This window comes from Trachurus japonicus, chromosome 6, assembly GCF_045865225.1.
Source record: "Trachurus japonicus isolate A0001 chromosome 6, Traja_1.0".
NCBI lineage: Eukaryota > Metazoa > Chordata > Actinopteri > Carangiformes > Carangidae > Trachurus > Trachurus japonicus.
The window spans coordinates 11,775,118-11,790,190 of record NC_140912.1 but is presented as its reverse complement, the minus strand read 5'-3'; the positions used below and the strand labels follow the sequence as shown (position 1 = coordinate 11,790,190).

At 40.9% G+C, this 15,073-nt stretch overlaps 1 protein-coding gene across 1 annotated transcript; it reads left to right on the top strand.

The window, feature by feature from the left end:
- The first annotated feature begins 274 nt into the window (after positions 1–274).
- LOC146985643 (uncharacterized) lies at positions 275–14,671 on the top strand. The gene is made up of 11 exons (XM_085778746.1): positions 275–447; positions 4,200–4,348; positions 6,568–6,756; positions 7,189–7,250; positions 7,487–7,540; positions 7,697–7,795; positions 8,991–9,126; positions 9,825–9,943; positions 10,129–10,224; positions 10,500–10,610; positions 14,163–14,671. The coding sequence occupies exons 1-11, from the start codon at positions 440–442 to the stop codon at positions 14,226–14,228; spliced, it is 1,089 nt and encodes a 362-aa protein (XP_085634872.1). The 5' UTR covers positions 275–439; the 3' UTR covers positions 14,229–14,671.
- The last annotated feature ends 402 nt before the right edge of the window (positions 14,672–15,073 follow it).

The window sequence follows — 15,073 nt, the reverse complement described above, 5'->3', positions numbered from 1 at the left end:
TATAATATCTATCTAACACAAGGGGAGGAGTCCTGAGGATGTTATGCATACAGGTAACCTATTGATTGTTATGCCGGAATCTTAATTTACATTGATCCAAAAAAGAATTCCTGATAAAATCTACTAGTGATCTGCAGCAGACGTCTCTACTATCTACATTCTTGGCAGCACAAAGCAGGAGACGATTCGCCTGGAGCCCCACACTCTTGTCACGAAGAGGGAGGCCTGTGAGAGCGACAACCCCCCCACCCCCCTTCCCTCCCTCTCTCTCTCTACACGCCCACAGTTATGAAGACAGACAGGATACCTGGTGGACTTGGCAACACTGGGCGTTCCCAAACTCTACTGCTGGGCTGGAAGAGCAAGTTGCTGGAGCCATCGCATCGCGAGTCAGCAGCCACAGACCTGCAGGAGCAGCGCACAGGAACACACCGGCAACATGAGCAGGTAAGGACACGGGTGGTTTCAGACGAACGGAAATCACGCAAAATGGAGTTAATTGAAGACACGGGTGACACCTCTGTTAAAACATAAACATACTGTTGGTGATGTAAAGAGAACAGGTTTGGGCACTTGCACCGCACCACACGTGTAGACTGTGATGTATGTGGTGATTGAGACATTGCTGATTTTTATCAAAATGTTGATGCAACTCCAGATAACTTTAGTCAACTTTGTCTTAGCTATTTTTCAAGAATTGACAGTGTCAGAAAATATTGTGACAAAAGGGAAGTAAAGGAATTTAGTTCCCTTGAAAAGTTGTAGGCTAATAGACAATAGTGTGCATCTTTGCCCTGATCACCCCTCTGTATCAATAGCTGTTGCTTCCTATAGGGAGCATCATGAACATACATCAATCAATAAATTAAATTGTGTAATATCTGCAGAGATGAAGCATAATTACATCCCAAACTTGAGCCAGTGTAGACTGGTCTGACTGCTTCCATATAGTTGTATACTAAATGCTGTTCCACACCCTTTTGCATATGCTCAAGAGGATCCTCAGATCTGATACAACCTGCAGGGAAAAAACGTTTTAGGTGAAGCTTAAGCTGTGAAGTGGATCTGTTGATCAGTGTATCTTCATGTGTTTTCTGCGAAATGTGGCTGTTAATCTTTTCTTAGACATACTGTACATGTGTTGCATTGTACTTGAACCAATGACGGAGAGGTGACCCTAAGTGTCAACAGAAAATTGTGTTTAAGTCACTCTCTCATGCACTTTGATTCCTTTGATTCACTGTATGTAAAGCAGGAATGATTTGATCAGTGTCTGCTCCTTCGGCTATGTCTGACAACCAATGACCTAATTACATTTAAAATGTGGCTCCTAAATAAACACTTGTCATTGGGATCTTGGAACATGCTGACTGTCGCTAACATAAACTGTTCGATGTTGACTGTCTGAAGGCGGAAATGTTACACTTTCATCTGGGAAGTCAACAGTACAATGGCAAATGGTTGAGAAACAATATGTATGAATTAGTAAATCAAATATGAAAGTGTCATTCTAATGGATTTCCTACATAATTATTAATAGACTTAGACAGATGTTATTGTCATTAAGAATACAAGTGTAACTGAGTGAAATTTTGTTGATTAGATCAGACAGAATGAAAAAATATAAATATGAGAATATATAGGCTACCATAAATATAAATATATCAAAATGCTATAAAGTGCAAAAATAGTCAAAAGTTAAAGTGAAGTAAGTGAAGTTGTCTGAAAAATACAGTGATGTGGTCTCAAATTGTAGCTTGATCTTGTGCTGAAAATACACTCAGCAAAACTACTTAGTACAAAAGTGATATACTGCTGCAAAATATGCATTTGTACAACATTTTAGGAATACAAATGCTTTGTTGCACAGAGAAGTTTGATACTATTTTCATATACAGTACATGTCGTAGCTGGAGCCAGCAAGTGGTAATCTTAGTTTACCTAAACGTAACACCTGGAAACAGAGACTATTAACCTACTTCTGCTTTCCAAACAATATGGTGTTGACAATTTTGCATTGTATTGTCATTTTCCTCCACTGAACCGGTCACCAGACTATAAGTGGTGACCTCAGGATGTGACTGGACCTCTCCAAGAAGTAGAAGTAAAATAGAGCATTTTAGGTTTTGCAGCTAAAAAGTCATGATATGCTGGTTAAGATGTGAGGGTATAGGTGGATTAGTAACAGGTTGTAGACTCATATTTACTGTGCACACATGGGAAAGGTATCTGTCCTCTCATGTAAAGAAGCCAGTATAGTGAAAAAAAGCTAATAGATGCATGTTCCTGCTTGGGGGCATTGTATAAGGGGTAATTTAAGCAAAGTGCAACGGAAAAACAGCATAGGCTCTTTTTTTTACGGGGCTTCAAAGCACCTCAAAGGTGTCAGTTTGCTAGATTGTAAGTTATGCCCACATCTTTTTTTTTTTTAATTAAAGGAGCGAAGAGTAAAGGGGGGTGGGGTTTGGCGTGGGGATGGGGCGTGGACCTGTAGATGTACACAGTGTTCTTTTTGAGCTCCCATTTGTTCCACAACACAATTAATGCAGGTTTCTTCATGAATATGAGCAGAGGAGCAAGTTTCACAAATTATCTTCACAACAGTTTTGTTGTGAGGGGTAGATCCAAATGTATGCAACTGTCGATGTATCAAACAAACCAGTTGATCCAGGATCAAGGTGTCAGGTGTGCTGCCCTCCAGATCTTTTTCGCGAGCATATGGATAACAGTTGTTGAAGATACTGTAAGTAGTTAGAGTGCATCCCGCAGTGAGCTTCAGCCGCAGTCAAGCTGTGGGAACAGGATGCACATGCCTAGTAAACAATAGTTGCTGGTTTTGAATGGAGCTGTGTTCATTAAACGCAGCAGACAAACTGAGAATCATCCAATCACAATGCAGCACCAGCTCGCCTGCAGCTTATATCTGGACACGATTACTGCGCGTTCCAAAAGTTACGACTTTTGTCGTCCTTCCAGCAACCACTTAATGCCATAAAGTCGAGGGGAGAAAACATGGGAGAAGCAAAGAGGAGCACAGCATTACATATACAGGACCGATTTTCTTTCTTTCTTTCTTTCTTTCTTTCTTTCTTTCTTTCTTTCTTTCTTTCTTTCTTTCTTTCTTTCTTTCTTTCTTTCTTTCTTTCTTTCTGTGTCCATAAAAACCATCAGGCATTGTCTGTCATTAGTCACTCAACCATCTTCCATAACAAGCACTAAGATTTTTCATAAAACATAATGCTAACCACTTCATGTCTTTAGCCATGTTGCAATCAATGCTGAATATTTTTGGTTGGTTAGGAGAAACAATATTGTTATATTGTATTTGAATATCTGAAAATTCTCATTAGACATGATTTGATTAGATTATTTTGAACTGTTTTCGTCACAGTGCTGATGGAACATTCTGTGTCTGGTCTGTCTTTATTCAGAGAGCATGTGGGTTTCATTTAGTCATGCATGAGAAGGCCTAATTCCTTTCTGAACAACTTTAAAGGAGACTGCAATAAATTTAAAGCAGCAGTGATCACTATTGTCATTTAAATGTATCACTTTGTAGTCAGTGCCCACCCTACTATGGTAAACATGACATCTTTAGTTGACGTGAAGCTTTTAATGCACAACATTAAATGCATAACTTTACTTGTGACAGGAACAGAGACGGTGACATCAGACAAACATGGTCTGGTACATGACGTCCTCCTGACAGTTTTTCATTATCTCAGCTAAGCATTTCTCTGGACAGTTAACACAAATGTTGCACTTTTGCTTGATGCTGGCCATTTTTTTGCTGAGCTGTGTTTGCATTGACCGTTTAACGTAACACAAGTGGAGGTTTTATTTATCTTATGACCCACATCATCCATACGTATGTTTACTTGTGCAATCACCGTTTCAGACATGGACTTCAATCTTTAAATAAGCATAGGACTGACCATTGTGTCAAGTTGTGTGGACATGTAGGGCAGTTAGAGCGGTCACCGTAGCTGCAGGATTTTGCTGTGGGGCAAAAGTCACACAGTCCCTGATGAAAAAACTATTGTGTTTGCATTATAGATTTTTCAATGGACAGTCTAATGGTCACAGTCTTCACCCTTTGAATGCATTACTCCACTGCAGCAAAACTAATTAGATCACATTGATAACATAATCCTACTCCCCTGCACCTCTGTTCCTGATTGAATAATTGCTCTCTGCAGATGTTTGATCAGCCCGACGGAGGTGCAAGGCTTCATTGAGAGGTGCATGACGGCCGTGGGCACCAAACAGCACCATGCACGCAGCCTAGCCGAGGTGCTGGTGGAAGGAGACCACAGAGGCCACTACAGCCATGGACTCAACAGGATGGGTCAGTGGACAGCTGGATGTTCATCACTTTATCTATGTGATTGATTTAACCTTCACGTTAGCTTTCTGCTACCATGTTATGGACAGTTTTAGCTGTAAAATACACTAAAAACTTTTTTTTTTCATCCAATTTATTTTTCTTCCCTTGGTTACATTGTTAGGCGTCCTTATCCATGAAAATATTGGTTTTAATATTTTTTTCTGTGGGCCCCTGGGCCTTTTTTGTCAGTAGGTCCTTTGTCTTAAATGTAACCTTCCTCTTGTCAGCTTTCTGCTACCATCTCATGTGTTAGGGTCGGTTTTGACCCGAGTCTTAAATCAGCTGTAAAACACACTAAAAACAATTATTTATCATTCCATGTGTTTCTCATCTCTTAACTACGTTGTTAGGCTTCCTTTGGTTTTGCACTCATGATTTCAGTTTTAACTCTAATTAAAGCCGCAAGCGGCGATGATCGGGCCCTCGCGACTCCGCGCCACCGCGGGGCCTGAGGCACGCGGGGGCTGTGGTGAGAAGGAAGAAAAACCCTGGCAGGAGCAAAAAAACGCAATATTTCGTTCATCCACCAGGGGGCGGTAACCAGATGTAGGCAGATGAGCTCAGGGGCGGACCTTCATCACACACGTGAAGTTTCGAGCAAATCGGAAAAAGCATGAAGGAGTTATGATGAGTTGATGGTTCATCCACCAGGGGGCAGTAATGGGATGCGTGCAGGTGTGTTCAGGGTCAGTCCCTCATCACACATGTGAAGTTTGGAGTGAATCGGACAAAGCATGAGGGAGTTATGAGCAGTTAATGGTTCATCCACCAGGGGGCAGTAATGGGATGCATGCAGGTGTGTTCAGGGTCAGTCCCTCATCACACATGTGAAGTTTCGTGGAAATCGGACAGTGTTGATGTAAAATATGCCACTTCCTGTTTCCACTAGGGGGCAACATGAGTGAGATCGCCTATGAGCATATGGAGACGTTGAGGTCGTGACCCTGGACCTGTGTACCAATTTTCATATTGATACGAGTTCAATAAAGCCACCCAAAGGGCAAACGTATTTTCATGGCGAGGAATGGTCGCCGTGTCGCCACACGGTCGCCATTACTCGTAGCTTCACAGCGTTCATAATGGAGCTTCACCACCTTAGTCTGCATGTTTTAGAAGTGGAATGAAGTTGATGGGGTCAACTATGTGCCATCAGTACACATTAAGGTAAAACCTGGACACTTCCTGTTACCACCGGGGGGCGCTATGAGTGACGTAGGAAATTAATATATCGGGACATTCAGGGCGGAGCCATCATCATGTCCAGCAAGTTAGAAGTTGATCGGATAAAGTATGTGGGCGTTAGAGCTGTTCGAAGGTGAAATGGCGAGCAAACGAAAAGTCGCCAAAATCCTCAAGGCCCCAGAAGCCACGCCCTTTGACGTAGAGACCTGCGGAGCACAACTTTTGATCAGAGTGGCATCTCGGTGGTCTCTAGCCAATTTGAAGTCAATCGGACAAAATCCCTAGGAGGAGTTAGATCAAACAGGTCAAAAATTCAAATCAAAATGGCCGACTTCCTGTTGTGATTTCACCATGTCATTAAGAGGCTTTTTTGTGTGTCTTGCCATGTTCTATAAGCCCACCAATTTTCATGCGTCTAGGTGAAACACAAAGGCGGGGCTGATGTTTTGAAATTTTCTAGGGGGCGCTATTTAGCTATTTGACCACGCCCATTCCCAACGACTTTAAAATATCAAATTTTTCGCCAGTCCTGATGTGCATGCCAAAATTTACGCGTTTTGGGGCATGTTGAAGCCCCCAAAAATGCGATCCTTTTGAGAGAAAAAGAATGAAAGAAAGAAAGAAAGAAAGAAAAATAATAAACAGAGCAATTACAATAGGGCTTTCGCTGGGCGACTTGCAGTCGCCGCTCGGGCCCTAATTATTGTTCTTATTGATATAACTGGGTCAAAATTGACCCTAACACCACAAATATCATAATTTTAACCAAAGCATTTAATAATTTTGTGATTTTTTTTTTCTTTTTTTCTTTTGTTTATATAGAATACAAAATGCTTTGATGGTACTTCTATGCATTAAAAACCTAAAAACGGGTCAGTGGCGACCCGAACACAAGAGGAAGATTAAAAATGGCGGCAACACTGTAGTGGTGCAGAGGAGAAAAGTAGGTAAAATGTGACTGATGTTTACGTACAGGTGTCGGCTTTCCTTTTCAACAGACATGTATGTGAAGGATATCCAGTCGGGAATCTGTGCCAAGGATGGCGAGCCGGTGTTGGAGAAGGAGAGCGCAGCCACGGCGCTGGTGGATGGGAAGAACCTCCTGGGTCCTGTGGTGGGAAACTTCTGTATGAATCTGGCCATTAAGAAGGCAAAAGAGGTCGGTGTCGGCTGGGTGGTGGCTCGCGGTGAGTACCTCTCTTTTTTGGGCGTCATCTTTGATGTGTTTGCTTGAATTGCTGTTGTAAGACTAAATGCTTAAAAAGCCATACCTGTTGCACTGGAAAACCTAATTTGTATGAGGCATTCTGGGTAGGATAAACATGCAGTCTCCTTTTATGGTGAGTGGATGTTTCACACTAACATGCTCAGGCATCAGATGCAAGCCTGTGTTTGATTAGACTGAATGTTCAGCATTCATAATGGGATTATTTCCTCTGTATAACTATGAGTGTTTGGGTCATGTAACAGGCAATTAAGTGTGGGAGTGAGGACATCCAGTGCAGATAAGACTGATGACTCACTTCAGTTTTTCTTTGAAACACATTTCAATAAACAAAACAGAGACAATCACTATTGATTTTAAACCACTAAACGTTGATGGGACTTTTCATTCTCAGGCTCCAATCACTACGGTATTGCCGGATACTATGCAATGCAAGCGCTGAAGGAAAACATGATTGTGAGTGACATGTTTATTTCCTGTTGATGCATTTTTGCTGTTGGAGGATAAAGGATAAATAGATATCAGCCATTTGTTCCAGCTTCAGTGTAGCTTTTTCCACAAAGGAAAAAAATGAATTCAAACAAATGTGTGATATTTTCTGTATGATATTCGTAAACAATACAAATGTGAGTAAATGTACTTTATTTCCTAATTTAGTTTTTTATCTTCTAACAATGATCTGACCCCCACAGGGCATGTCATTTACCAACACATCCCCACTGGTGGTGCCTACACGTGGTAAAGAGGTAAATGGAATAAGCTACTGTATACATGCTACATATAAGTTAGTCTTATGGTACTGTGGAGATTGTTTCTGTGTTTGTTGCAAAGTATTGGTGGACAATAATCTATCTAATGTAAAAAATTTTCACATCCTAATATGGTGAACCTGCTTCTTGCAGTGCACATTGGGCACCAACCCCATCAGTGTGGCAGCTCCTGCTAAAGACGGAGACAGCTTCGTTCTGGACATGGCCACATCAGCTGTAGCACTTGGAAAGGTGAGATCAGGATTTTTTCGTGTGGTATGGTTTCGTGTGGTATGAAGTATGCAATGGTTGGTCACTGGAGGGACATTTCCAGGAAGGATGGCTTCAAATCTTGTTTTTAGCTGAACCAAAGTAAAGAAGCACTGAGATTGTGATATCCCCGTCAGAAGCACAATCCTCCTGACCGCTCGGTCAATGTAGAGCTGAAAGTCAAGTCAGTTTTATTTATATAGCACCAATTCACAATATAAGTTATCTCAAGGTACTTCACAAAAAGAGAAGGTGTACAGGTACAGAGATTCAACAGATCCCACCTCGAGCAAGCAGTGGCAGGAAAAACTTCCTCCTTGCTGAGCTGCAGTAATATATTAAAACACTTACATTTATTTATTTAGATTAGGGACATTGTACATATGTAAATATGCCAGATTATTGCCACGGCTAATTTTCGTCTGTTGTCCCCAGGCAGGTTGTTGTTTTTGTAATTAAAAAGAGAAAAAAAGTCACATGAAAAGTACATAGAAGAACCATAGAAAACCAATACAGGGAAATACGCTAAGAGGGACAAAATACCAACTTAACAAAGAACATACAACACAAGTGCAATTAAACAAATCAAAAGCAAAGGAAACAAGAATACCTCCGGTGTAGTACAAAAAGCAGATTAAAGCCTTACACAGACCCCACAGGCCTTAAGATTGTTGCCCACGACCCAAATTTCACACAACCTCTGCACATAACTTAAACAAAGTCTTTATTTAAACAGGTATTTGCTTGACATTCTGTTGTACAGTGTCCTTTAACCTTCGTCTTGTGTTAACTTTCTACTTTCTGCTGTTAGAGTTCATTTTGACACGTGTCTTACACTAAAAAACACTAAAAACTTTTTTTTTTTCATCCCATGTTCCAAGAGAAGAAAATTCTCTTGGTTACATTGTTAGGCTTCCTTATCCATGAAAATGTTGGTTTTAATATTTTTTGGTGTGGCCCCCTGGGCCTTTTTTGTCAGTGTACCCATTGTCTTCAATGAAACCTTCCTCTTGTCAGCGTTCTGCTACCATTTATGGTGTTAGGGTCAGTTTTGACCCGAGTCTTAAGCATTTTAGAATTTTGTGAAAATGAATAAATAAATAGAAGTTCCTGACAAAGTCAAACAGCCTTGATGCTATAAACAAACTTTTCTTCTTACTTGATGTGATGTGCACAGGTGGAGCTTCATGACCGGCGTGGAGACCCCATTCCTGAAGGCTGGGGCTGTGACCCTCAGGGGAAGCTGTCAACAGACCCCAAGAAAGTCCTGAATGGCGGAGGACTGGTGCCCATTGGTGGTTGTGAAGCCACAGGTCAGAAACCAGTGAATACAACTGTCACCATTTAAGGAATAAGAGATCCTCTTTGACATGTCACTGACATGTTGGCATCGTCTTTAGTTGTTGTCATTTTCTGCCCTTTCCTCGTATACATAGTATGTGTAACAATCAAAGAGAAATTGTTTGGTTTCTAGTTTAAACACTGCTCTGAAGGGCTGTTTCATTGGGGCCAGCACATTATAACACACAACACAACACAACACAACACAACACAACACAACACAACACAACACAACACAACACAACACAACACAACACAACACAACACAACACAACACAACACAACACAACACAACACAACACAACACAACACAACACACTAGGCCTACTGGTGAAAATATACACAGGTTTATCCTTGTGGTGAGTACAGTGATAGGAACTTTTATTTCTGTTGCCAGCTGGACCACGTCACATATTGACTGTTTGCTTTGTCCATCTGATCCAGTTGCAAAAGTTCTCATCCATGCCAGAAACTGGAGAATCAACAACAATTGATTTTCAAAACATCTCTCTAAAAATAAAAAGACGAACTTCCCTCGCGCCTGAATGTTCAGTTTACAGTCATCATACAAAAATAGAAATGAGTTAGAAAACGTTGCGAACCACCAGTATACTTGCACTGCATCAAAGGACTATAGTTCATTTCTATGTTCTGTCTCTGTGGCTTTCAGGAGGGTACAAAGGCTACGGTTTGGGAATGATGGTGGAGGTGTTCTGCGGTATCTTGGCTGGCGCTCAGTACAGCAAACACGTCCGCACGTGGAAAGTAACAGACAAAGTTGCCAACCTGGTACGTTGGATTTGTCTTTTTTTTTTCTTTTGCCCTGTGTTGTGTTTATCTGTCGCTGTTATCTGAAAGACAAAATCAATGGTTCTCAGACTGAGGGCATCTTTCTGAACACGTCACAGGCCTCTTGACTGTTTGTTTTGGGTCAGTTCACAGTGTTGTCATCCTCCTTTTTTTTACGTGTTCAGGGTCAGTGTTTTGTGGCAATCAACCCAGAGAACTTTGCTCCCGGGTTCGGCGACAGGATGTCAGACCTGCTGTCCATCCAGAGAGGCCTGGATCCTGTGAGTTGACCCCATTCCCACTGACTTGATGAACACACATTGTAATGTAGATCTCTTATAGCCATGACAAGGAGGGAGGCGCACCGTGGTAACGTTTAAAGAAGCATTTATTTAAAAAAAAAAAAAAATGAAATGTAAACAATAGATCACAGATCATGGGATGTGGATGTCAGTAGATGGGCATGGAAAGCATGTTGTATGAATGGAGTAGAGTAATGAATAAACAATTTCTTAAGACACACAAGTAATTTTGGTGCTGTTTCTGTTTATCGCAGGCTGACGCAGACACTCCAGTTTTGACTGCTGGAGACCCGGAGAGAATGAACATGAAGAAGTGTGAAGAGTTGGGTGGGATTCCCTACCACATCAATGTTGTTAACTACATGGTAAGACTTCATGAAGTGACAGCACCAGCCATATATATCAGGGATGCAAACAGCGCGCCGAAAAGCGAAACTCGCTTTTTTCCATGACCAATTAGGTGACTTGTGTGAATCGTTCAGATCCGAAGAGTTTTTGTTTTTGAGGGGAGGGGGGGTCTCAGCGTCTCAGCTGGGGTCAGTAAAATGTTTTTTAACAGGCTGACAGTGACAATCTAATGCGAACTCATTCATGGTCGCCTCTGATTACACTGATAACAGCCTACCTCCAATGTTGACGCGCGACGTGCGCGCTCGTTACCCAAAGCGGCGCGTATCCGCGTGCAGTCGGTGCGACGGCGACGCCGTTTTTCCCCCGTGCATGTCCGTGGAGCTCTGCACCGCGGACATGCACGGTTCCCTACCCCTACGTTGCTGTGTCAGGCAGGTGTCTCCCACGGAGCCCTGCCCCGTTTCAGAGGTGAAGGAGAGACGTCGCCTCCGCGATGTAGAATGTGTTCAATTAAAGTGAAACTAACACATGTCTATTACACACTGAATTAAACATCCCATGTCTTTATTTCTTCAGTTTATTTTAATAGTAATAATTAGTGTGACTGCTGAAGCACACTATTGTTCTTCTGTTTGGCCATTTTCTTCCGCCTTTTTACGGTCTTCTTCTAGTCCTTCATACTTTGTGCTATTTCAACAATTCATATATCAAAACGTGCAGCTTTTCTTGAACTTTATCGGCATTACTTTTCTCTTTTTAACTATTTATACTTTTTCAAATATTTAACTTTTTCTGATTTTTTTCAGCTTTATAATGTGTGTGTATTGCGTCTAACGAGCAGAGCCAGAGTGGTGTCAGAGTGGAGAGAGGCAAAAAAACATTCTAGAGTTTTTCTGGCTAAACTGTCAGCATGGCCACAAATTAAACTCTAGACAAATTATTTTCTCCAGTTTTGTAGCCACACTTGTCTTCTGGCTAAAATTCTGGTCAAAAATGCAAAGAGACTTAGATAATAATTTTAAATATTTTTTAAATGCAGCCAGGGAGCTCTCTGCTCTCATTAAGCTCAATGCATTTTTTTCACATCAGCAGGAGAAGGAGCTCAACTTTGTAACTTGCTGTTAAGTGCTTTTTAATTCATTTGAATTCACCAAAAAATAGTCACAGGTCACAAAAAAGTCCTCTTCTCACTTGGTGTGGCTAATTTATATTAATTTATTTTTGTTTTAAGCATCATTGAAAAATCTCACATTCATCAGAGTCTCAACCTCTCTTCTTCACAACTCCTCTGTAGTGTAGGGGTTAGGGTAACTGCCTGCCAACCCTAAGGTCACTGGTTCGAATCCAAGGGAAGAATTCTTGTTATGTTATGTTGAATTCTGCTCTCCTCCCCCGCCTTCAATTGGTTACAGGTGTTTGTTATCTCCTTGATTACTCGTACCAGTTTGCAGCACATCATCACATTACAATGAATGACAACAGTCTTGAAAGCAGTGTGCTCTCTGTAGCCGAGTGGCAGAGTAAAGGTTTAGTGATCATATGGTCACGGGTTCGATTCCTGCCTCAGTCATTTCACATCATTGCTTGACTTTTGATTCCAATTATTCAGCTGTCATTGGACAGTCTTTGATTCCTCATAGTATAAAGCTCATTGTAACTCAGGTTCTCTGTGGCCATATGGTTAGTGTGTTAGGTGTTGTGCTATTTCAACAATTCATATATCAAAACGTGCAGCTTTTTTTGAACTTTATCGGCGTTACTTTTCTCTTTTTAACTATTTATACTTTTTAAAATATTTAACTTTTTCTGCAAATTAAACTCTAGACAAATTATTTTCTCCAGTTTTGTAGCCACACTTGTCTTCTGGCTAAAATTCTGGTCAAAAATGCAAAGAGACTTAGATAATAATTTTAAATATTTTTTAAATGCAGCCAGGGAGCTCTCTGCTCTCATTCAGCCCAATGCTGAGAATTCTCCACAACTCTGTCTGAAACATGCTTATGTCTGTGCTCTCTGTGGCGAAGTGGCAGAGTAAAGGTTTATTGATCATGAGGTCATGGGTTCGATTCCTTACTTTTTTTTTAAGCAGAAGCCAGTGATCCTCTTATCAAAGGTTTTCTTTACCCCTCACATACTGTCTCTGTCTGTAGCCTAGTGGTTAGCTTGCTGGTCTGGAGACCTGAAGGTTGCTGGTTCAATTCTTGCCTCAACAACAATTATAGTGAATTATTTTCCCAGTTGTCCTCTGTTGACTTCTGATAACTTGCTTCATGTTGAAACTGCTGCTCTCAGCCTGAAATTCACAGAAATTTTCATTCTAAGTCATTCAAGCTTGACTCTCAAGCTTTCTTGATGTTGACAGTGTGCAGATCATTAACAGACAACAGTCTCTGCAACTGTGTGTGCACCGTGGCCTAGAGGCAGAGTGGAAGTCTAATGACCATGAGGTTGTGGGTTCAATTCCGACTTTGGTCAAACATTTGTATGGTGATCACTGCTTGCACTATTTGCTAATTCTGCAACAGCGTTCAGTTGCTATCAGCAGTCACACCATTTCCATTCTTGGAAATGCTTTTTCTAGTTATGACTAACATTCAGTGAAGACCTAAAATTCAGTATCTCCAAAATTGAAATATTGCAATGGTTTTTATTTTTTTAAAGCATTTTTAATATCTGAAAACTATGTCCATCTATATGCACTCAATACTTGGTTGGGGTTGAACTACTGGAAATCGACTTTTCCATGATATTGTAATGTAATCATTTGTTAATGGTGAGCACCCCCCCCCCCCCCCCCCCACGCCAGACAATTCCTCTTTTTTGGTCCTGACCCGTTTGCATCCCTGATATATATAAAGGAGATTCAGCATAACTAATTAGATTTCGAAGGTCCTTGTGTAGGCTGACTGCGTTAACAAGGCCAGCCCAGCTTCCTTTATTTATTTATTATTGTGTAGAGAGAAACAATATAAGACACGTGTGGTGATGACAAGAATAAAAGACGAACAAAAAACTACAAAAGAAAAAAGCGAAAACAAAAAAAAAAGCAAAACAAGACAATACAGAGTAACAGGTGTGAGATGAACGTATAGGATGGAACTTAAAGACGAATCAGGGTCAGGCAGTGCTACAACTACTAACAAAAAGAATAATACTGATAATAGTAACAAAAAAACTGTAATAGACATAACGAGTAATAGAGACAATAGAGTGTGATGAGAGGTTTCATGTGTGAGAGAGGAGAAAACAAGCAAAAATAGATAATATTAATAGTTAAACAAATAAGAAAAAGGAAAAAAAGAGAGAGAAAGAAGAAAACAAAAGAATAAAGAAATACAGAGAAAGTTGGAGGTGGGGTTCAGGTTGGAGAGGGGCTGGGGTGGGTGAAGTGTTGCAGTGGGTTACCTTCATATGGAGTCATTGCTAAGCTAAGCTAACAGGTCATCTTCATCAATTCATATTGTGCTGTACAGATGTGACAATGGTATTGATTGTGTTATTGAACTTTCTGCAATGACTTTGAGATTGAACTCACCTGACTCGAGTTTTGTGTTTTGTGTCTCCAGAACGAATGTGCCAAGAGAGTTGGTGTGAGCCAGCTGCTGCCTTGTGACAAGCTTGTCTCCAGTTAACTGGTCCAGTCAAGATTTCCAACACTGGAAAATCTGGCACTTTTGTGTATCATCAAGGTCAGACCGAGCAACTCTGGGATGCTGCTGACGCACAATAGCCTATATACACTGCATGTTGACAGTTGTATTTTATTAATTTCATCCTCACATATTAGGTATTTTAATCTTACAACAATTTGTAAAAAAAAAACAAAAACATGAAACTACATCAACTATGAAATTCGTGACAAGGGGAAAATAACAAAGTGTTTCTTTTTGTGAAACAAACTTTTTCTCCTGATTTGTTTTTTTTTTCCATCCAGTAAAATCTAAATCTAGATTTAAATATGTTTTCAAGATGCTGTGTCTCAGACAGTAGAGTTCCCCAATGTTTTGCCTGAAGCATTTATTAGTCACAGGTTTCTGAATAGTGGATGCCTGCGTGTGAATGAGTTAAAGGGATAGTTCAACATTTTGGCAAATTGGCCCATTGCCATAATCGCTATAGTCATAGCAGTAGGTTCATTACCTTTAATTGTAGGTGTAAGCTATTTTCAGTACGGCGGAGCGCAGCAGCTGGCTGCTTAGAGCTACGCTATGGAGGCTAAGGGAATTTCTTGGTTTCCCTCATTAAACTCATCAAATTCAACATCCCAAAACTCCACAGCGCTTTTGTAGACAAGTTGTGACCTGCACAACCACCACGCTATGAGATAATGACGGAACGATACGAAACGGAGCCGTTTTCGAGGTAAATACAGGGTAAATACGGAGACTGCTTGCTGAAAAACTGTCCCTGAACGCAACGCGCATCAGCGGTTTTGTATGAATTTACCTCGAAAACGGCTCCGTTTCGTATCGTTCCG

Coding starts and splice junctions, on each gene's coding strand:
- LOC146985643 (XM_085778746.1), top strand. Junction 9,127..9,824: donor TGGTGGTTGTGAAGCCACAG/GTCAGAAACCAG, acceptor TGTGGCTTTCAG/GAGGGTACAAAGGCTACGGT. Junction 10,225..10,499: donor TCCAGAGAGGCCTGGATCCT/GTGAGTTGACCC, acceptor TGTTTATCGCAG/GCTGACGCAGACACTCCAGT.